Raw genomic sequence first — 22,620 nt, 5'->3', positions numbered from 1 at the left:
TTGCATTTTCAGCCGTGATGTATGTGCACATCCGGGCCGGTGCGCTCTTGTTAGTTGGTTCTGGCATTTCTTCATCTGATCTGACTCCAAACACTGCAGGATGTTTCTCCACCAGTGAACATTAATCTTACCCCTCCTCCTCTAACTGCTCTTTTCTTCCCCCACTCATTTGTTCGTTCTCTCTCTTTCTGTCTCATTTGCTTTAATATATTCATTATTTGCTTGTTTCTTCGAGTTACCCCTTCAGACAGTGCTTTCTCTTTTATACTTTCCATCTTCCATCTTCTATATCAGCTCTAAGTTATAAAAGTGAGGTGACTTCAGGGTTATACAGTAACCTTCCTCATAACATACACATGAACACGAACAGCTTCTCTTCTCTGTCGTCGTTTTTTTTGTATGGATTATCTTCTGTCATTAACACAGTCTCTTTCCATCTGTTCTGGCAACCCAAGGTACAACATTGAAATGCCAAAAGCTGAAATCTTCTTTTTTTTAAACACCAAACAAGAAGGTTGTTGATGAAATGGGTTTCATCAAAAGTCACATTTTGGCATGAATCTATTTGTCTAATTATTTATAGTTAGAACATGCCAATTGTCTTTGACACAGCAGTTCTTTCAGTTGTCATTTAAACACTGAGCTTTTATAGGTGACTGACAAGCCAGTTTTACAAGAGATCGACAGGTGTGACAAAGGGAAGAGATGGGAAAAGATTTGGTCAAAGATTGATGGACCAGGGAAGGATTTGACACTGGACTGGCGTGACAAGTGCAACCTCTGATGGAAGGATTATTTGGGACAGTGAGTATGCTCGTTGTTGTACTATTCCATAGGGGAGGATGTAGTTGTTGATTCATTCCAAAGACTCAAACATGATTTGGCTTGCTGCTAAGACTTAGTCTCAACAAGAAAAACTGTCAATCATTGCTACAAAAAGGTTTCCAAACCGTTGATTAAACAATGTTGTACATTTTCCAGCAATCCCCATTCTTAGATCCGCTTGTTTCTAATGTCCTATACGAATTAGAAATGCTGTCCTTCCTCTGTGTTAGCTACATATATCCGTATAGCATGCCAATCAGAATGATCTCATGAAAAGCACATTACAATGTTTCATGAGTCATCTTCCTTGTGTGTAAACAGAAGAAAGGACACGCAATCAAACTTGATAAAGCATGTCAATTTAATACTGGAATAGAGCCCAGGATGCAATTTGTTATCATCACATCAGTCTCTTAATATAGTGACTCATCATTAAGAGGCCTATTACTTGGGTTAAATCGCTCATCCAAATCAATGAGCATTAGTTTGATATGAAGTCTCCTGAAGTAATTTGTTGGAAGTGCCAAACATAGTGCTTTAAAAGTACTGCCAGTAAACACAATCTTTTCCCCAGGCTGTTACCTAATCCAGGCTTTTAAAGCTGCTTTCATCCAGTTAAATTATGAACTTGTTTGCCTGCAATTAGTTTGGTGTGAACTGACTCCATTAGCGAGGCAGAGGGATTTCTCGCCGCTTTCCTCCCGACAGATCTCCTGATCCGCGGTGTGCCTAATTAACCATCAATGATTTGCTTCTCGTCTGAAGGGGAGAACAGCAGTAAGCCAGGAGCTCCCTCTCCTATTCAGAGCTTTCTGGAACCTCTGCATGGATTCACAATGGACTAGTGGCCCAGCTGACCCCATGCTGTACGTAAATACCACCTTGTATAGTCAGATAGATGCAAGAAATAGGAGAAACTACACTGTACAAAACAAAAGATTGTGTTTTATCATTAAAAAAAGGCAGTTGTAGTACTATTTACTATTACTTCCGTCATGCCAAAAGGATTTAATAATGATGATTGAATGGTTAACATTGGAGTTGATTCAATAGTTTACACATTTCTTTCGCAAAAAGATATCCTGAAAATACAATATTGAGTAAAGAATATAAAGAACTTTTGCTACTATCACAGTAGAAATATGTTAGTACTGCCAACATCATTTTGGAATTTGATTCCATGTTTTACTGTATGAAAATAAGGTTTTTACTTTTAAAGGAACACCATTATTGTCATATAATTAACATGAAGTTACCATATACAGTACAACAAATATGTTTTTACTTTTGAAGAGACACTCTTTTGGCCACATAACTAAAATGAAAATATCACTTTAATTTATTCAGAGGATATTTTTTAATGGATTTGCTAAAGAAAATAAAAGTGGTTTTATAATGTACATTATAATACCATAGTAACAGATATTCTTTTCATAATATTTGTGCCTTTTTGGTTGGCTTCTGGTCCTAAATCGAAGAGTCATGCATACCCTTAACACAGGGCCGTGACCGGTCATAGATTGTTTTCTTTCACTATTTGTTGATAACACTCCTCCACATAACAGCAGCAAACATCAGTCCTGTTAGCTCTGCTGTGTGACAGTTTTCGCTGGGCCAACATCACAGTGCACATTGCAGAAGTTCTCAAATTGTCTTAAATATGCATTTGCTCTAATCTCCAGCAGGGGGGGTGAATTCACTGGATGCAAAAAGAGAGAAAAAAAGAGTTAGAGTGCAAAAAGAGTCAGGATGTCTAGAAGTCCATGAGAATATGACATCACAATACAATGCTTTTAGCTGACGCTCAAAACCAAAGCGACCCAGATTCACTATTCAATACCGTAGACATGCCTTATACTTTTATTTTCACTGAGTGAGTGGGGCTTTGAATACTCTACGTTCGGCATTTTCAACATGTTAGAAAGTTTCATTTCGTACAAATAAAAGAAACATACCAACACTATATTTAATGAATAATTAATACATTTTTTTTAAAGACACATAGGAAACGATAGAACAACAAACAGTTGAGGCAAAACGGTTGCCATTATAGAATCCCCACTCATTCTTTCAAAACAAACAAACTGTCCAGAGTTGCATACATTTTCCACCAAGTTCTTGTATTGCTGATGGGAGAGTCGCACCGCTGCGCAAAGTCTTCTCCAGCACACACCAAAGATTCTCAATAGAGGTCTGGACTCTGTGGTGACCAATCCATGTGTAAAGGATGTCTCATGCTCCCTGAAGCACTCATTCACTCCTGGCATTGTCATTTTGGAATATGGATGGCCGTCAGGGAAGAAAAACTCCATTGTCATTCAGTATATTCAGGTAGTCAGCTGACCTCATTCTTTGGGAAATTAATGTTGCTGAACCTAGACCTGACCAACTTCAGCTACCCCAGATCCTAACACTACCCCCACAGGCTTTACGGTAGGCACTAGGCATGATGGGTACATCACTTCATCCGCCTCTGTTCTTACCCTGATGCGCCCATCACTCTGGAACAGGGTCAATCTGGATTCATTGATTTGGTTTTAATAATGCATTTACAATTCTTAACCCGGTTTTAGTAGTTTCAGCAATCTCCTTTGTTATTTTTCTTTCTTGATGCAGGCCAATCATTTGACCCTTCTGAAACTGATTAACATCCTTTCCACGACCACAGATGTCTTCCGACATGGTTGTTTAAGAAATTAGAAGCTACTCACAGCATCAGCTAGGGTTAAATAACTTGAACTTAACACATTAGTCACTGCAGTAATTATCCAGTGGAAGGCTCTTACCGATTTGCTTAGTTAAATCCAGTTGGTGACTTTTTTTTTGGACGGGCAGTGTATAATAACACATTAAACATTATGATCCCATTTAGAGTCAAATAGAGGATAATAAAGCAGGAAATCCCTGGCTACCTTGTGACCGGCTCCTTCTACGGGATCGTCTGGTTTGCATGTTGTGTATTTGTCATACAACTTACTTTTTTGGCCTTTGTGACTATAGTGAAATGTCTGGAAAAGGGGCGAGAAAAGGTCGCACTCGAACAACATGCCCGTGACAATATATTGTGTCCCTTAATTTGGATTTCTAACACTCCAAATACCCATCTGGTCTCATCACGACATCTTCATGAGTTCAGTGTTTTTAAGGACTCACGTTTATTTATTTGAAAAACTAGGCAAAAATGCCCAAGGTGTGCTTTGGGCAGCCTTTAAGTGCTTGTTTTGTCCAAACCACAAATTCAAAGACATTTTACTGTTACATTAGAATGAATCGAAAATCTGAGAAAAATAACTTGTGAGAGGCTGGAATCAGCGCTTGCTTTGTATTTAGCTTCCATGAAAAATTGCAATTTGATACATTTTCTGAAAATCAACTAATCTATTTAATGACTCAGTACATACTTCAGCTTACACCACAAATCCCTTTTTCAGTCTTCTCGCATGTTTCATGTCTGTACACACACAGTGAAATATCCAGTAAAGTCAAACATAATGACTAAACATTTTATTAACTTACAGTACAAATAGTTATATAATAGAACAAGTGATGGTTCCAAAGAGCTGAATCTAAAGTAGGGCTGCAATCAACACGTTTTTTCCATCAGTCTGATTAATCGTGGTCGGGTTTGGAAGGTTACTTTAAACATGTATTCTAACTTCGTTGTCATTTTCCCCGCTTTGGGACTAATGAAGGATTTCTGATAATCCATTGCTCCCCAAGCCTGATCGTGGTCTAACAGTGACATACTGCCATATAGCAGAAGTGTACTCATTTACTCAAGTTGTACTTAAGTATAATTTTGAGGTACTTGTACTTTACTTGAGTATTTCCATTTTATGCTACTTTGTACTTCTACCCCATTCAGAGAGAAATACTGTTCTTTTAATCCACTACATTTATTTAATACCTTTAGTTACTTTACAGATCTGGAGGAATGATGTGAAATATAATCAAGTCTTAAATCAGACTTTAGTTACACCTGCAGTAAATTCACAAGCTACCCTGCAGTATACAAAGTCATTAAAACTAGCTGCACCTTTACCAGCTTTGAGAACACTTTAATGATCAACAATTATAATCAAAACATATCATATATATTATTCTGAAATGGACCAATCTGCACAATGACTACTTCTACTTTTGGTACGTTAAGTATTTTTTTAAGCTAATACTTTTGTATTTTTACTTGAGTAACATTTTGAATGCATGGACTTTTACTTGTAACAGAGTAATCCTACACTCTGGTACTTATACTTTTACTTAAAGGTGGGGTAGGTAAGTTTGAGAAACCGGCTCGAGATACACTTTTTGTTTTATTCCATGGAATGCTCTTAACATCCCGATAGCAATGAATATCTAAAATGCTTTGACAAAAAATACATAAAAAAATGTCATCTGTGGAAGCCGTAGTACTGTAAAAAGCACGACCAATCATTTTAGCCGGCCCGGCTAAAATAAGTGGATGGCCTACCTGCCTGTCAGCCTTCCATCTGTGCACAAACTTATCTCGTGCCCTCATTGGTCATGTGCACGTTCGTGTGTGTTGGAGGAGGGGCTCTGTAAGGAAGTGGCAGATTTTTTCCGGCTGTGTATTTTCAAATTCTAGCGCACTCGAGCTGGTTTCTCCAAAATTACCTACCCCCAGTGGCACAGCCCCACCTAGTGTCAGCAGAAAGTATTAAAAATAATAATTACAAAAAAATGCAAAAAAGAATATATATATATATATATATATATAAAATATATTTTAAGATCATGTTTAATCATCTGATTCGTCTGTACATTGCTGTTTTAGTCTGTGTTCTTCTAATTAGTGTCTACAGTGTGCCTATTGAACCGTTTTGAGCCATGTGGGACAAAACCCGATCATGCCCCTCCCTCTCACTGTCTAAGTGAATGGTGACTGTAAAAACTACACTGCGCATGCTCAGAGTATTTTTCTATTTAATGTGTGTGGCAAAAAAATAATGACCATAGGGGCACTGAGCTGCCATCCCCACCATACGTCATCTCACATAATTCAGAACTGATTGGCTGTAAATACGTGTGCCGCGAAAAGTGTAGTGTGTGAAGAGGAGACGAGAGAGGTGTAGTGACGCGTCCTAAAACCCGGAAGTAAGCTGCGCATGGGTTCCCTCAACAAAAAAGCAATGAGATTTCTCCATAGGATTTTAGAAAATAGCTCGAAATAAGATCTGTGGGAAACGTACCTCTTAGATAAATGCACGTTTTGTTCAGCCGGATAATATCCACATGTCTACCCTACTTTTATAATTTTCTAATCATAAATCTATCGATCATAAATCTATCGATTAGACTTATGATTCGACTTTTGAAACTACAGTACAAGAAAATAAGGAGGACTTTTACAAAAAAGTAATAGAGATTTTTGTCCAGAGGGATAGGCAAATGGACTTCATCTTCAAGTCAAGGTAAGACCACCATTTTATTGAAAATGGGATCTTACTAAGAGAGAACAATCCAATATTTAAATGATAAAATTACATTTTTTGGGTATCTTTTTGTTGAACTGTCTGTTTAAAATGAATCGAAGCATCAGACTAAAATAGCTTTTGAAAATAATAGAATATTTTGATTTAGGTCCAAATATAATATTTGTAAACCTGAAGAGTCAGTGCCAGTGCCTCACCAGCCATGAACCTCACTGCAGAAGCTTATATATAAACATCTACGTTTTTTGTGCCCCACCACTTTTGTACAAAAACGCCACTGCCTACCCCACCTTTAAGTACAAGATCTGAGTACTTCTTCATCCTCTGCCCTAAGGCAAAAAGCCTTTTCAGTTATTGTCTTGAGAATAAACTGCCTAATGATGGAGTGATCAATTTATGAAATGTGTCTTTTGACCCCGGAACTTTTCATAAAGACCCCTCGAGGTGCACTTTTCATTATTAAACATTTGACAAACACAGTATAAGATAGGACTCTCTCTCTCTCTTTCTCTCCCTCTCTCTCTCTCTGCGCCTATTTGTCTCTCGGCCTCTCTATCAGCTCAGAACCCCCCCCCCCCCCCCCCCCCACTCCCATCTTTCTCCCCTCTGGCTTGCTCTCTCCCTCCCCAGATTCTCTCCTCTATTCCGCCTCTCCTCCTCGCTGTGCACCTGCTCCTCCCTCCTCCTCACTCAGAGCAGGGCTCCGTCCCCGCCAAGTGATGCTCCGAGGCGGCGCTCATCGGTGGCTTCTCACCGCCCGCTGCACGGAGGACCTCTCCGCTCCGGCTGGTTGTTTCTCCTCTGGAAATAGCAGTGAAGGACGGCACAACATGGGAATGTAACCGGGCTCATGAGAGAGTGAGCTGGAGGAGGGTAGGACGACGAAGAAGCACTCAAGTCCCTTTCGAGAGGAGAGGAGAGAGGCAGGAGGAGGAGGGGGAGTCCGGGGAAACGGTCCCGCTGGGACGGGGGAACGGTTTTACGTTGTTTTAAATTAACCTATTTCTGCTGTTTGGTTGAGAACATCAAAGGATTTAAACGAAGGGTTCTTGGAGTGTCGGTCCTCTGTTTGTGATGGAGTGAGGAGCTTATGGTAACTTAAGCCTCGCCATGAAATCAGTGTTTTTCAGCCGCTTCTTCATCCTGCTGCCCTGGGTCCTGATTGTCATCATCATGATCGATATCGACAGTAAAAGGGCGATCCGGACTCCAGGAGTCGGGCGGACCGGCAGGGTTCAGCGGGCTGCCCGGACCGGCACACCGGGGGGGACCGGCACCCAGAACCAGTCCGCTCTCCCGGTTATCTACGCCATCACCCCGACTTACACCCGTCCGGTGCAGAAAGCGGAGCTCACCCGTCTGTCCCACGCCTTCAGGCAGGTGCCCCGGCTGCACTGGATCGTAGTGGAGGACTCGACCACTAACACGGAGCTGGTGGCGCGCTTCTTGGCGCGGTGCGGCGTGCCGTACACTCACCTGCACGTGTTCACTCCTCGCAGGTTCAAGCGCACCGGGATGCCACGCGCCACTGAACAGAGAAATGTGGCTCTAACGTGGCTCCGCCAGCACCGGAACAGGCGGGACACCGGGGTGGTGTTCTTCGCGGATGATGACAACACATACAGCCTCGAGCTGTTTGAGGAGGTAAGCGACATTTAATCACCCCCTCAGTCCTCCTGTTGTCACTGTCTGTCCTGCTCAGCTCCCAAGAGCATCATGGGAGTTACAACATGTGCCCTTTAACGTTAGCTGTAAGCTAGTTTTTAAACTTAAGAATTTTAGTTTCAAAAACACGAGTTTGAAACATCCACATGGAGTTTAAGATTCAAGTCAACACATAAAATAAAAACAATAGCCCAGGCTATGGTTTTATTTTTATTTTTTTTTATTTAACCTTTATTTAACCAGATAAAAAAACATTGAGATAAAATCTATATGGTAAAATGAATAAAAAAGTAGCAAAATACACGCTAAACAACACAATGTTACTTCTGAAGGAAAGCGTGACCAAACGCACCATTTTCCGGGACAGCCATTCAGAAACGGGATCTGCAGCATACCCGTTCCAGCATCATACTTTTACATAATTTAACGATAATTAATATTGATGCATAAACAAGTCAACAGCATTGTAATGTTGTGTCAAAATTGTTGCCAAAAATTGCTGTTCATCACATGGCCACTTGAGGCAGGCTCCTTGAGTTATGCATTATTAGGTTTTTTTGGTGGCTTTAAGTGACTGGGCGGTGCCTCCTTAGACCAGTAGCCACTCGCTGTGTGCTCTGTTGTGTCAACGAGGCTGCCCCAACTCCTCAGAAGATGCCAATTTTGGGATTTGCCGGGAGGTACGGGTAGGCATCAGGATGTCAGAAAAAGCTGTTTCAACCTCTCAAATATCTAGATTTCTCAGTTTTATATCAATGAATATACTTTGGTCTTGGACTGATAAAACAAGAGTGTTAAAGACTTCACCTTGGAGAAACTGAGACCGAAATATTTCACTATTCTGTCACAATTTATAGACCAAACAGTGAAACGATATATCTAGAAAATGATTTTTAAAGAAAGAATTGTTCGTTTCAGGAGAATTGTACTTAACATACTTGATTAAATCAATTTTCTACATGGACAGAATTGTTAGAACCTATTACAAACAGCCCTGCACACCCGGTTCAATTATTGAATATTGATTTGATAGCATTTGTGAACCCTTTTTTCCATTTCATCAGCACTTCGAGTGTAAACGGACTGTGACCCACATGTCCTGCTACTTTTGTACAGCGCTCCAACCATTATGCCGCTTAGGAACAGCCTTTGTTAGACTGTCCCTAAATGGGATTGCTTCCAAGGAATTCAAACATTGAAATGCAGAGTTGTTTCATGCTTATGGGAGCCGACTGGAGCCTTATTTAAAACAATGGGAGGCAACAGACCCAATTGTTTTTGAAGCGCTTGTTTCTCTCAAGCTGTCGTTAAACCAATGTATTCTAGTATTAAAATAACTGACATTTTTTAGACACTTGATTCGGAGTGAGGGAAAGAACGTATGAAGAGTAAGAAAGAAGTACTGACTGACAAAAATAGTGATGAGAGAGATGGATGGACATTCTGGGGTTTGGGGTGTTTTGGTACAACAGAGGGACCAGTTCTTTAAAATATTTGTCACCACCACTGCTGTTTATTTTTCTACTGATCCACAAGAATTAATTGGCAGGACTGTGTGTTTAGCTGTAGTCTGTAAATCTTAGTTGACCAACACGCTTGATGATATACCAGTATATCAACCTGGTTGATACCTCAATGTACTGCAACTCAAGTCTATTTATGTCTCAGAGTACATTTTTGTAAGGTAATGTAGGTATCTTCTTTCACATCAAACGGCCGCAGCCGCTCTCCAAGGGTTAGGGACAATATTCAATTGACTTCTAGATAATGTAGAAAGACCAGCTGCAGAAACAACAAAACATCTTCTCACTCTCATAAATGCATAAACACTTTGATAGAATCTTCTCTGATTTCTGATTGCTCCCTCTGATTACTGCCATTCAATGATAGCCAGCCACAATTCTTAAATCACTGTAATTTTCAACAATAATAAAATGTTCAGAATGCAAAACATAAATTGTGTGATAAGGCTGCACTGAATAATACACTGAAGAACTAAATACTTGAGCATTTTACTGGCCCTTTGTAGGGTAAAAATGGTTTGTTTGCATTGCAACATGCTTATTCAATAAGGCTTTTTCATCTTCTTTTAAATGCAATCTGAGTTTACAAATGTGTTCTGAAAACAGCAGGATTAACCAAAGACACATTTACGTAGTTGGGCCATTTATTTCTGTTCTTTAGCTCATCTTTATCCCATCGGTTGGTTCTGACTTGAGAACAGAGCCTGATTGATTAGACAATTTAACTCTTCAAACATATTTATTATAACACAGATCCTGATCTTTTCCTTAACTTAGCCAAGTAGTACTGTTTTAGTTTACAACATCAACAACATGTTTAAAAGTGCGATACATAGCGTGTGGGTAGGATCAGTTTGCATAGAGTGGTGCAGTGATGACGTATTTTTGTTGGCCGACCCGGAAATTTGTAAAAAGCAAAAGGGTTGTTGCATTGGATTTTAGAATATTGCAAAAAACAAGATCTATTCGAAACAAACCATGAAGATACTTACACGTTTTGCTTAGTAGGATAATCTCTACACATTTACATAACATTGATATTTGAAGCATAAAAGCAATGGCCAGAAGTTAGGCTAACATTAGGCGATAAAATAAAACGACAGCAGGCTAAGCTAAAGGCGGACAGTGTTCGGTGTCATGACGTTTAGTAGTTTCTTTTGTCAGTTGTTAGCAACCAGTGTTTTTTAAGAGAGAGGCTTTGGACATTCACTAGTGGTAGTTACTGTCTTACTTTATGTCGTAGAACAACACTTTAACATTTCTTCAGCTTTTTTTATTCACAGACCTTATTTCAGGTATCCATCCAAAAACACGTTAAAAAAACAATTAACTTTGAGACGACAGAACAAGAAGTGGTAAAATGCTAACTCATTTTTAAGTTTTAGCACTCATTCCTACACCACTCTTCTGAACCCAGTGTAGTGTGACTTACATTACCCTGAAGCTGCCATCTTTTTCATTGTTTCCCATCCTGCTCAAAAAGTGCTATGATCAAATTTCAAATTATTTCAACTTTGACCTTGACCTTTGAAAGTGCAACCAATGACATAGATCAGCTGTATGAAGCAGGGGAAGTACCCATAGTAACAGATGGGCAAAATGCACATCTTTCACAATGTGCAGCTTTACACATAGTCTCAGCATAATATATCTGGCTTGCATCTCAGTGTAAAAGTATCTCTTTGATTTGTTGATAGCACAGCCTTTCCTCCTGCCTTTTTCATTACCCAGCTCCTCTGTGCAGGTAATGGCCTGTCGTAAAGAGATAATAAGCTGTCATACGGCAGTAATAACCTGAGGAAAGTGTCTGAAGGCTTTAGACTGATGACAGTTATGGCACATTTCCACTGCAGCGCGTAGCATGGTTTAAGCGTGCCGTGCCAAAACCGGCCCGTTTTTTGTTGCGTTTCCACTAGGGGTAGTTCCGGCTAACGGGTACTTTTTTACAGTTCTTCTGGCCCTCCAAAATCCAGGTTCTTTCCGGGCCAACAACCGGGCTGAATATGCTAAACTAGTGAGAGAATCGCTGGCAAAGGGGGCTACAACTACAACAAAATGAACATATTTGACCGTCATTTAATTACACGTTTCAAAATGATGCTGAAGTAACAACATACTGATACCGGTTAGTAAAAACCATGAATTAATGCTGTGACAAGTCTGCAGACAGACGGCAGGTGAAAAACCTTTTAAAATGCGTGTTTTCTAAATGGAGATTGGCTAAGCTAACGCAGTGTATGCTCCGACCGTCCACACTCACAACAACGGCCTATACAGACATAAATAAACCAGCGACTGTATTCGCCATGACACAGACAGTCTGTGGTTTGTACTTGTTTAACTTTTGTCTAGTTTCTGAACATATATGAGGAGCTGTGAGCTTGAGTGCTAACAGCTAACGGCTGATGTTGCTTTTCTGTGGTTCGCATTGAAGATGACGTCACGGCTCCGCCTACACTGCGTTACTATAGTTACTGCCCCAGCTACTAAACTGTAATGGAAACGCAGCATAAAGTGAGCCTGGCCTACCAAGGCCTAACTATACCGTACTAAGCCGTGCGAGGCCCTGCAGTGGAAATGCGCCATTACTGTGCTTATTGTGGGTGGCAGCTTCATATTAAAGAAACTTATGTTGTTGCAAGAACTAGAATATTGATATCTTTTCAAATCAAATATTATTTTACCGTGACTTTGCAATAATAATTCTTGATTAGTAGGTCAAGTTATGGGTTTTCATGCTGGCAAAATGAATCCACAGTCCTTGTCCTGTTTTATGTCCTGTTTTTATGAGGATTATAGCAACAAATAACTAGTACAACATGCACATGGCATGTGAGTAATGTACTCCAATAAAATACATTTTAAGTGTTTTAAAAAATACACAGCACACTTACTGTATACTGTAAATGTACAATTGAATTTCTCCAACAACCCAGACATTTGTGTCATCTTCCAATGGCTATCACAAGGTGCTTGATAAACCCAAAATAAAATCAATACTACGTGACGTAACGTAACGTAACGGCTCCGCAGATTGGTCCATTTGGACTAATCTGCGGAGCCGTGACCTTTGGACCAATCCACGGACTTCCTCACACACACACACTCGGCGGGACGTTGCGAGGCTCGCTGCTGCGAGGAGCGGACAGTGTGAGCTGTCCGCTCACTGTCTGGGAGTTTGTGTGTGTCCTGAGCACACACACAAACTCCCAGCTAGGCTGCGGGTGTGTGTGTGTTTCGGGCTGGGTTTCGCTGTGTCTCACTGTCTCGCAGACGGCCACTGGGCTCACAGGTAGGAGGGGGGGAAGGAGCTCCAACAAGCCGTTAAGGACAGAGAGTGAATACACATACTATCCAGAGATGCTGTATGAGAAACCAATGTGAGTTTGGAAAATTGCACAATATAAATGTATTTTAGTAGACCTCAACAATGGAATTATGATCAGTAGACATGGCCATGACATGGGACCTTTAAAAGCTTTTAAAAACCAATACAATAATTTAAAATCAATACTGTAATTACTTATATAGTTTGAACATGGATATTTGTACAACTGTACTTGCTTATAGCTTCAGTAGAATAACGTAACTAATCATTCCTATAATTGAATGTGTATTTGGACATTAGACAGCTTTTGGAGGATTATTTCCATGTAGATTTGAACATGAAAAAACACATTTTTATATAATTTTGTCATTAGAGCACAAGACAATGCATTTATGAACTTAAGTTGCCCAATTAACAAATGAGGAACTCCTGCTGGGACAAAATCAGCCTCATTCCTGCCTGCTTGTTGATTACATGAAAGTATCTTCCCAGGCTCTTTTGCTTTGAATGGGGGCGACACACTACCACAGAGTAATGAGCAAAATATGTTACATTTCCCCTTGCTTTCCCCCCTATGAAAACAACATTGGTTTGTGGCAAATGTTTAACAAGCATCTCCATTCTCTCTTCTCCCCTCAGAGTGAGAAGTCAGGTCCTTTAGCATTGAGTTAGAGGATGTATTCTCTGCTGCGAACATTAGTCAGGTCTCAGTTTGTCAGGGTTTATTATGCACACGACACATTCCGGCTGAGTCACCCACTTGCAGTCAATAGGGTGTCAGAAAACGCAAGACTGGAACATAATGCTTGCACATTGTCTTTCGTCAGTACATGGTTTACTTCATAACATAAATATACTTTTATTGTTTCCTTTTACCTTATTCTTGATGGATGTTTTATGAAATTCTCATAATTCTCACCCTGGGTGTCCATATGGTTCCAGAGTAAATTTGATGGGTCCAATAGTGCATTTTAAGAGTTGACCATGAAGCTGGACCATGGATGAATAAGGAGAAATTGATACAGCGTGGAAGGCTGGGCCCTGTTCCTTCCCATGAAAGTTACTCTGTGGCTCATGAAGCCAGAATGGCCTAACTCTCGAGTACAAAAAAAACCCTAACTGGGCCCAGAGTTGCGTTTAGCTTAAGCCCGACTGATTTACAGACATCTCTTTCCTTTTGTCAGATGTGAAAAAATGTTTTTGGACCCAATGAGTTGTACACAAATTAGCTTCAACACTTCCTAGGGGCTTGATATGGACTTAAAGTTGTTAAAGTTATCAGAACGTGTATCTCCAACTCAACATCTGCACCACATTGCAGCTGGGGATTGATTCCGACCAACAATCCTTTGCTGTGAAGACATATCAAATAAAATAAAACAGAATTTGGCTAATTATAGTTAATTTTAGAGAAAGTGACAGGAGTATCTGGCACTTCGCAGGTCATGAGGTTATTATTTTGACCCCAACTCGGGTCACTTTTTAATTGAAGGTACCCATTTAAACTTGGACGAGTAACAAGCAATCAGGAAAATTAAGCGGTGCTTTTTTCACCCTCTGCATTCCTGAAAGGCTGACTCTAAGCAAAGAGGGTTTTCTAGCTGACGGCTGCATGACAGAGCTGTTTGATTCAGCTGCAGCAGCCTGTCTGCCAGGCAACCTTATTTTTTTAATTATTTAACTCTTATAAATAATTAGGGGGGACATAACAGTAGTAGCTGCGACATAACAGTCGCAGCTACTACTTCTTAGGGAGCAGGTACTTCGATACTATCCCCTTTTTGGAAGTGTGACCTCAATTGGTATCATACTTGGTCTAGCCTGTGTAATGGTCATGATATATTATTAGTTTGGATATAGAGTGGTGCCGGAATTACTCCTAAAACACAGAAATTAGTCAGCATTTTACAACTTCCAGTTCACTTGACTTAAAGTAAATGTTTTGCGAACAAGTTTTTGGTTGGGTGCCTGTGGTTAACACAAGCTAAAAAGATTTTCTTTTTTTGTTGGATGACGTAAAATAAGTCAGTAAATACCCACTGGTGAATGTCTTAAGCTGACATGAAGTCTTGCAACCTTTTCTACTTCTACTTCGTTTCACATTGTGTATTAGTGGTTGAAACCCAGCTTTGCATTCATAGTGTTAGTATTAGTTAAAATGGATGTAAGTGTTTCCATTTTAATCAGTGATCCAAAGGCACATGCAACATTAAGGATATATTTGATTAAAGTGCACAAGCGGCAGCCTCAAGTCCTCCAAAGCCTCATGGGTCGGATGGCAGAGGGGACCAGCACAAAGAGACACTTGTGGGATGAAGGTAGAGCAACGGAAAATTGGAGAAATGGGAAATTCAATTTCCTCAAACCCCTATGAGCAATTATCATAATTACATAGTGTAGTGGGAGAAGCGAGGGTGGGGGGAGGGTTGTAATGTCAGGGAAGCAAAGCAGCAAGGAGATGAACCTCGCCAGGAGAAATTGTCCATGTCGAGGTTAGTGGGAGGATAATGAAGGGGAGACAGGAAGTTGACAGAAAGGTATAAGGCTTTTAAGGGCGAGTGTGAATGTAAAAAGGCGCTCTGCACCATCTGGCTGCTTATTTCCGCTGATTTTCTTTCTGAATATGCAGCTTTACTGCCAATGCTCCTTCTTCAAATCCCCATTTTGCCCTTTATCAGCACTTTGTGTGACAGACATTTGGATGCATTTCTTTTTTTAAATCTGACATTCATTGAACCTGTTTCAACAAAATAAATAATGAATTTGACAACATTTTCTTATCAGGACTTGTGAAAGGTCAACCTTGAGAGAGATAATGTCCCAAAAAAGTTTTTTCACTTTATCCAATGTCTTCACAGCTTGTCAAGTCCTCAAGGTCATCAAAGATGTTATTTGTCCAAAATGTTAAACCGTTCTTTTTGGCCAGGCTTTCTTTATGTTGTGTCTATCATGTTTTGTGATCAATTCGCCTACATACAAGGATTCCTAGTATAGCAAACGTTCACGCTGACCTGCAATGGTTGAAGACATTGTAGTCAACTTTGTGACCCCATCAATGTTGTGTCACCCTCCCCTTGTTGTAAAGCGACTTAGAGTCTACGACAAGCGCTATAGAAATATCAATAATTATTGTTACTATTATTATTATTATTATTATTATTATTATTATTATTATTATTATTATTATTATTATTATTATTATTATTATTATTATTATTATTATTATTATTATTATTATTATGTGATGTACACTCTGTTGCTAATTTAGCAGGCCTGATATAAATGTATGAAAGTTATAAAGTTCAGTTTTAGGTCAAACAAAAAAAATGGCGATCAAACTTTTTGATCTGTTTGTGAAATATTGCTTTAGTCCTCCCTCTAAAAACAAGGCCAAAGACAGCTTATAGAGTGGTAAGGGAATGAGTCCAAACACCCGGGAGTTAGTGAGCACTTTACCACTTCCGCTTGCCTCGTCTCCAAGTCAATGTTTTTTTTAACGTGTTTCGGTCAGATGACTAAAACAAGCTCTGTGGTTAACATAAGCTTACAGATGTTATCGTTTTGCTCTACAACAAAAAATACTTCAGTAAATATCCCACTCTTGAAGTTCCAAGTTTCTATTGGTAGTAAAAACGGCAGTTGCTATCAATTGACCAAATAAACTACTGAACGTCATCAAGAGTCCGTCCTAATCTTCGCGGTTCGTTTACGTTAGATTTAGATTTCTGCCAAGTGCATTTACAATTCAAAAATCACAAAGTGGTGCTAGTATGTGGAGATCATCCTGCTTACCAGAACGTGATAAATATCAAACATGTGTCCCACAGAGCTTATTTTCTGCAATGTACCAAAATCCATTGCTTTTTGTCGAGGGTGCTCTTGCAAAAATAGTCATCATTGCACCACTCTATTATGACCCATATTAATGCTTTTTGTTTGGCAGCTACTTTTAGGTTGTAGTAATTATAATAGGAGCAAAGGAGGAAGTCAGGTCACATACAGTAGTATAAAACACAAACAAATCTAGGTTTCTCTTATTTGTCGCAATTTTCGGAAAGACATTGCATTCGTCTGATTAGGATCCCATAATGGGGCTTATACAGGAGGAGAGGAGTTGAGGAGAGGAATCAAGGATTTGCAAAACGGGAAAAGCTAAGAGTCTTAAAAGCAGATTGATCTTCAGAGCAATCAGCCTTCAGAGCAATGCGTGTTTTCTGGGGAGAACAGACTGTTGGACTTATGGGTGTTTTGTCCAATAGGATGATTTACAAAATAATGAACTTTCTGAACAATGAGTAATCCAAATGACAAAATAATTTTGTAATACATAATTGTAAAATACACCTGAGCATGTACATAATATGCACACAATCAGGTAGTTCCCCCATGGGAAAGAAACACTGTGAGGTTACAGTATATGTACCTTATAGACTGATTCAAACACATACACACACCCAATAAGCACGCACCGTCCTCTCTCATTTTTTATCACATAAACCCATAACACATTAAACCTGCACACATATCATGCTCTATTGCATCACGTTCTCATAGCACCACCTCAGCCACTCTAATTTGATGCATTCATTTTTCTTCCAGCTCATTTCCTCCCTCCATTCCTCCGATTGCCTCCGCCATGCATATTAATGACACACAGATAAAAATACACTTGATTAAAATCACACGCAGCAACCCAACACTTGTCCCGGTGCGCGGGCGACACATGACAGCTCTTTCACTGTGGCAGGAGGCAGGAAGCGAGACAATCCATAATGGAATTCATATACTCCATCATTAGGGGTCTCTGTGTGTAAACACCATTCCCTTCTCACCTTATTTGTTTGCAGGAAAGGGAGTCAGATACCAAATGAGTCTCAGTGCCTCCAGACATCCTGGCTGAAATATGATTCCTCTCAGCAGGCTATTTTTCACCCCCAGCTTTTCTTTTGTTTATTTGTTTAAAACATCCATTTACTCACGGAGCTGTCCGTTTTGTAATTTGTCAGGACTTGTGAGATGTTGTGCACACAGCGGCATCTGAAAACACTTTTTATGTGCGGCGAAGATGAATTATTATCTCAGTGCAGCGTCTGCCCTCTGGTGAAGATATTGATTCATCAGTGAGGCAAACAGAGTGTGGAGAATGAGGCCAGAGACTTCTTATCCCAGCACATTTTATCAGAGGAAGAATAGAGTAGAATAACAAAATTATATTTTATCCCGCAATTATTCTAGTCTTTGACTCACATCAGCACACATATCCAAAAATGATGGATTGAATTCCATATCATTGCTCTTCATAGGTGTGCTTAATCTTACGTGAACTCCTTTAAAGATCTTTCCAGGACATTTTCTTTTCAAAGTACACTTACGGGCCGTCTCCACGGCAGCGTTAAAAAATCTTGAAACGCTTCTGCCCATTCACTTTGAATGGGGTGACGTCACTTTTTTTCGCTTTCGCCGAAATGCATTGTGGGCAGGCGAGCGGAGATTCTCAGGATTTTCAAGATCCAAAGTTGAACAATGTTCAACTTTTGAAGCTGAGGAGGAAGCGTCAGCCAATCAAATCCCGTGTACGCAAATCTGACAGTTCAAGCTCTAGCCAATCAAACGGCGTGTATGCTGGGAGAGACATACCGCAGATCATTTCCTCATATTCCAAAAAATGGAGGAGAAATTAGCGGTAGCGAATCAATCACCCGGTGCTTTATGACCAGACCTACCGGGATATAAACCGGAGGAGCCAGGCATGGAGGGAGGTGGCAGAGACAGTGGTATGTTTTCGCCTGTTTTGGGGAGTTTATATCCAGTTTACTTCGGGCTTTTTGGCTTCGTATGTCGCGGGCGGGAGATTCATGTGATTGGTTGATCGCAAAAAAATCCCCAAGCTTCAGATACGCCCACCTCCAAGATTTTTTTAACGCTGCCGTGGAGACGGCCCGTTACTCTGCAACAATGTGAGAGAAACATGGTGTAGCTCTGAAATATTTGCAATCATAAAGACCTGAGGAGACAGATGAGACACAGAGGAAGTTTAGGGCTCCAGGTCCTCTTCAAGTTGCTCAAAGTCAATATATATAACTCACAACATCTCATTCAGTTTCTTGATATTGTGATTTCATTGTGAGTTTTTTCATACCCAAATAGGCCTTTTTCACTGCACACATGTTGGCATAGCAGGAAATGCACAGATGCAGCACTGGGACTCTGACCCAGCCCGGCCTCCAACAACAGGTGTAGTGTTGTTAGAGTACCGGAGCACACCAATGAGCTGCATGCGTCCACGCTAGTGCGGCTAGTTTAGAATGTTATGTCACCGCTGTCAATCAACACTCTCCAGCCAGAACCAGCGCAACAGGAGTCAGTAAACCAGTCTGCAATCTATGACTAAATGTGGGTGATTCTTACAGTATCTGCTGTCCTCAGCCGCTTTATATTAAAAATCCTTCACGTCATGAAATTCCTGCAGCATGTGAAGGCAAAAAGAATGATGAACCTGCAGCCTTTGAGTTGTGCCGAGCCAGCGTTCAGAGCTGTTTACACACAGCCGCCCACTGTTGACCCTCATTAGATCTGGGCACAGCCTTGTACATTGACAAAGTGGGCTTGAGCACTTCATAAAACGCGCGTGTGTGTGTATCTGAACTACAAATATTGTTTTTCCTTCTAAGCGTCCCGGAGTAAAATTCCAGTGCGCATCGTCAGCACATGGAAGAGCCTGTGTCACAATGCCTTAATCTAAACTCATAATGTGATCTAAAATATCTTTACTTGGCGAGTAAGACCCAGACATTTGGTTTAGTGCTGACATTTGCTACTACTCCTTACTCGTTAAATACGGCAGCCTGGCCAGGGTCCTTAAGTTTTTATTGCAATGCTCTGGTTCTCTTCTTGTGAAAGTTATGGATGCGTCATGACATTTCAGTTTGCTCTTGTTCCATTGAAAGTGTCTTTTCAATTTATTGAACTTATGTCAGGGTATTAACTGCTCCAGAATAGAGGCATATGCATACAGTTATGAGACAGAAGTTAGTAGTTGGACATGTTTGATGTCACCGGCTAATTAAACAACACTCTACATACACAGCACAACATACAGCTCACACACAAAAACTGCATCTTAAATTCTTAAAGTGGCAGTCGTTTTAAAAGTGCTAAGTGGTTCACTAGTGCGTGGTACATTACAATATCACAACAGAGCCTGATACTCAGTTGTATTCAAATAAATAATTGTATATACAATACAAATAGCTGATGGTGTTGCTGGTAGAATGTCCTATGGAGGATCCTTGAGGTTTGGAAAGGGGGCTTGAGGTTAAAACAAAGTGTGTGTGTGTGTATGTGTGTGTGTGTGTGTGTGTGTGTGTGTGTGTGTGTGTGTGTGTGTGTGTGTGTGTGTGTGTGTGTGTGTGTGTGTGTGTGTGTGTGTGTGTGTGTGTGTGTGTGTGTGTGTGTGTGTGTGTGTGTTACTTTAGCCTACAGGAACAGTATTTGATGAATTCAGAGTGGGAATGATAATTGGTTTGAATTGTTGCTTTAAGGTTAATCAGATTAGAAAGCTTAGGCATGGTGTTGTGTGCTCTAATGATTTTTGGCTTAGAAGATAAAACTCAGGAAAAGTCACACAATATCCAAAATGGATAGAATAAAATAACTTAATGTTCATGAATTTAAAAAGGTGTACCTGCTTCACGGGAAAATGGGACTTATTGTGTGGACCCTGCAAATCTGTCATGTTGTTCCAGCCCAGGGAGAAATGTACTCCTGTGGAGCCTTGGCACTTCAGGACTAGAAATACCTAATATCAAGAAAACCCTGCACTGTAAGCTTTCACAGCATCAGTTACTATATTTACCTTACCCAGTCCCTGGGGGAGGCTATAGAGTTTGGTTTTGATGAAAAATATGATCATGCAGCCCTGGGGTATTCCCAAAATAGAAGCCTTTTTTTTGCAGGATTACATTACAGATTGTATACATTTTTTCTTTGGCTCCATACAGTGGCTCCATGCAGTGGTGGGGATTGTTTGAAACTGCTGTTTAATTTGAGTAAATATTAAGATTTAGGCCCGTAATACACACACACACACACACACACACACACACACACACACACACACACACACACACACACACACACACACACACACACACACACACACACACACACACACACACACACACACACACACACACACACACACACACACACACACACACACACACACACACACACACACACACACACACACACCCACACACCACACACACACACACACAATGTGTAATTGAAATTAATCGTTTCTACGATGCACCGCGATGCGGACGTGGACGATTCTGCATCGATGCAGTGACAGAACATAATCGATTATAGCGTAGTAACGTTGCTTCCTGATTGTACGGCCGCGGCTTTACTATAACATTTTTTTTTCTGTCACTTGAATATCAAATCGGTCGGTGACGCAGAGATCAGGGAACAGATGTGACAGCGGCACAGCGGCACAGCGACACCAAACACGGAGCAGTCTGCTTTCTCCACCAACACAAGAACACCAGTCCAGAACCAACAGCAGAAGGACCCGCTCTGAATCACTCCGTGTCGCTGCGGCTCAGACACACAGGGATTTATGTTTTTTAAAAATACTCGCACATCATGTCAGGTTTTTGGTGGATTTAATCAAGTCTTGGATTGCAGAGTATGAATGTCCTCTTGCTATTTTCAGACGATATATACGTGTGTAAAGTTTGTGAAGGCAGGAAAAAAGCTTCCACGATCACCGTCTCCTCTCCGTTCCTCCAAACCCCCCCCCTGAAAATAATGAGTGACAGGCTGATAGTGACCCGATAGAAACTTTATTATTCACTTAATCACTGATTGAGATATAATGAAGCTAACTTAATCTCATACATTCATGGGATTTATGTAACAGTAAGACAGAGAATGTAAGTGTGCACCCACATGCACTATTTTTGTTTTTATGCTGTTGTGAATAGAGAGTCAGTGTCCTTTCTTTAACAGAAGACCGTAGCTAGAAGCTGCAGCTAGACTGCTGAAGCATTAGTTGTTTGTTTTTGAGGATGGAACAACTTCACACACAGATATAGGGAGGCTAGAGCTATACAATTAATTTATTTTGGTTTATAAATGAATGTCAAGACATTTATGTTATTGATTTCTGAAGCACTTTCTAAATAATAAAAAGACAGTTCATATGTATTTACTGCATGTATTCATTGATGAAAAAGAAGCCATGTCAGGTAATATAGGAAATTGAGGATGCAACGCATTGGTATGAATCGTGATGCATCGGGATATCGAATCGAATCGGTGACAGGATAATCGTAATCGAATCAAATCGTGAGACCAGTGAAGATGCACAGCCCTAATAGACATGCACTAATGGAGAGGTGTCAGAGCGAAGAGGCTGCCAATGTTCCGGCCGAGGGAGCAGTTGGGAGTTTGGTGTTTTGCTCAAGGACACCTTAGCAGAGCCCAGGAGCTATACGAGGGTTAATAGGAATGTGTTTTAATGTTACATTATCTCCCAACTATGAGAGCTGGAGACTGGGAGTGACTGTTTTTAAATCGGTTTTGGTAGCGTTTTCGTTGGTAGTAAAATGGATGAATAAAAGATGGCCTGAGCTCCTGAGTTGGCAGTAAAGAAACCCTAGGAAGCAGCCAGAAACAGGGGGACCAAGTCACTCGTTAGCACTCAGCCGATAAAGGGATGAATGCACAGCTGCAGTCAGAGCTGCCAACTCAGGATGCTGCTCTCGCTTCACACAAGTCCCCACTCAGAGAAGATACATTCTGCAGGGCAATTTCA

At 40.5% G+C, this 22,620-nt stretch overlaps 1 protein-coding gene across 1 annotated transcript in view; it reads left to right on the top strand.

Annotated features, from left to right (window-relative positions):
- The first annotated feature begins 6,959 nt into the window (after positions 1-6,959).
- The window catches only part of b3gat2 (beta-1,3-glucuronyltransferase 2 (glucuronosyltransferase S)), a 47,433-nt gene continuing 31,772 nt past the window's right edge, over positions 6,960-22,620 (top strand). Inside the window, 1 exon segment of the mRNA XM_034122098.1 lies at positions 6,960-7,922. Coding sequence (XP_033977989.1) covers positions 7,389-7,922 — 534 coding nt within the window. The 5' untranslated portion in view covers positions 6,960-7,388.

Source organism: Trematomus bernacchii, unplaced genomic scaffold (assembly GCF_902827165.1).
Source record: "Trematomus bernacchii unplaced genomic scaffold, fTreBer1.1, whole genome shotgun sequence".
Taxonomy (NCBI): Eukaryota; Metazoa; Chordata; class Actinopteri; order Perciformes; family Nototheniidae; genus Trematomus; species Trematomus bernacchii.
The sequence above is the reverse complement of the archived record's forward strand: the minus strand, read 5'-3'. Positions and strand labels throughout refer to the sequence as shown.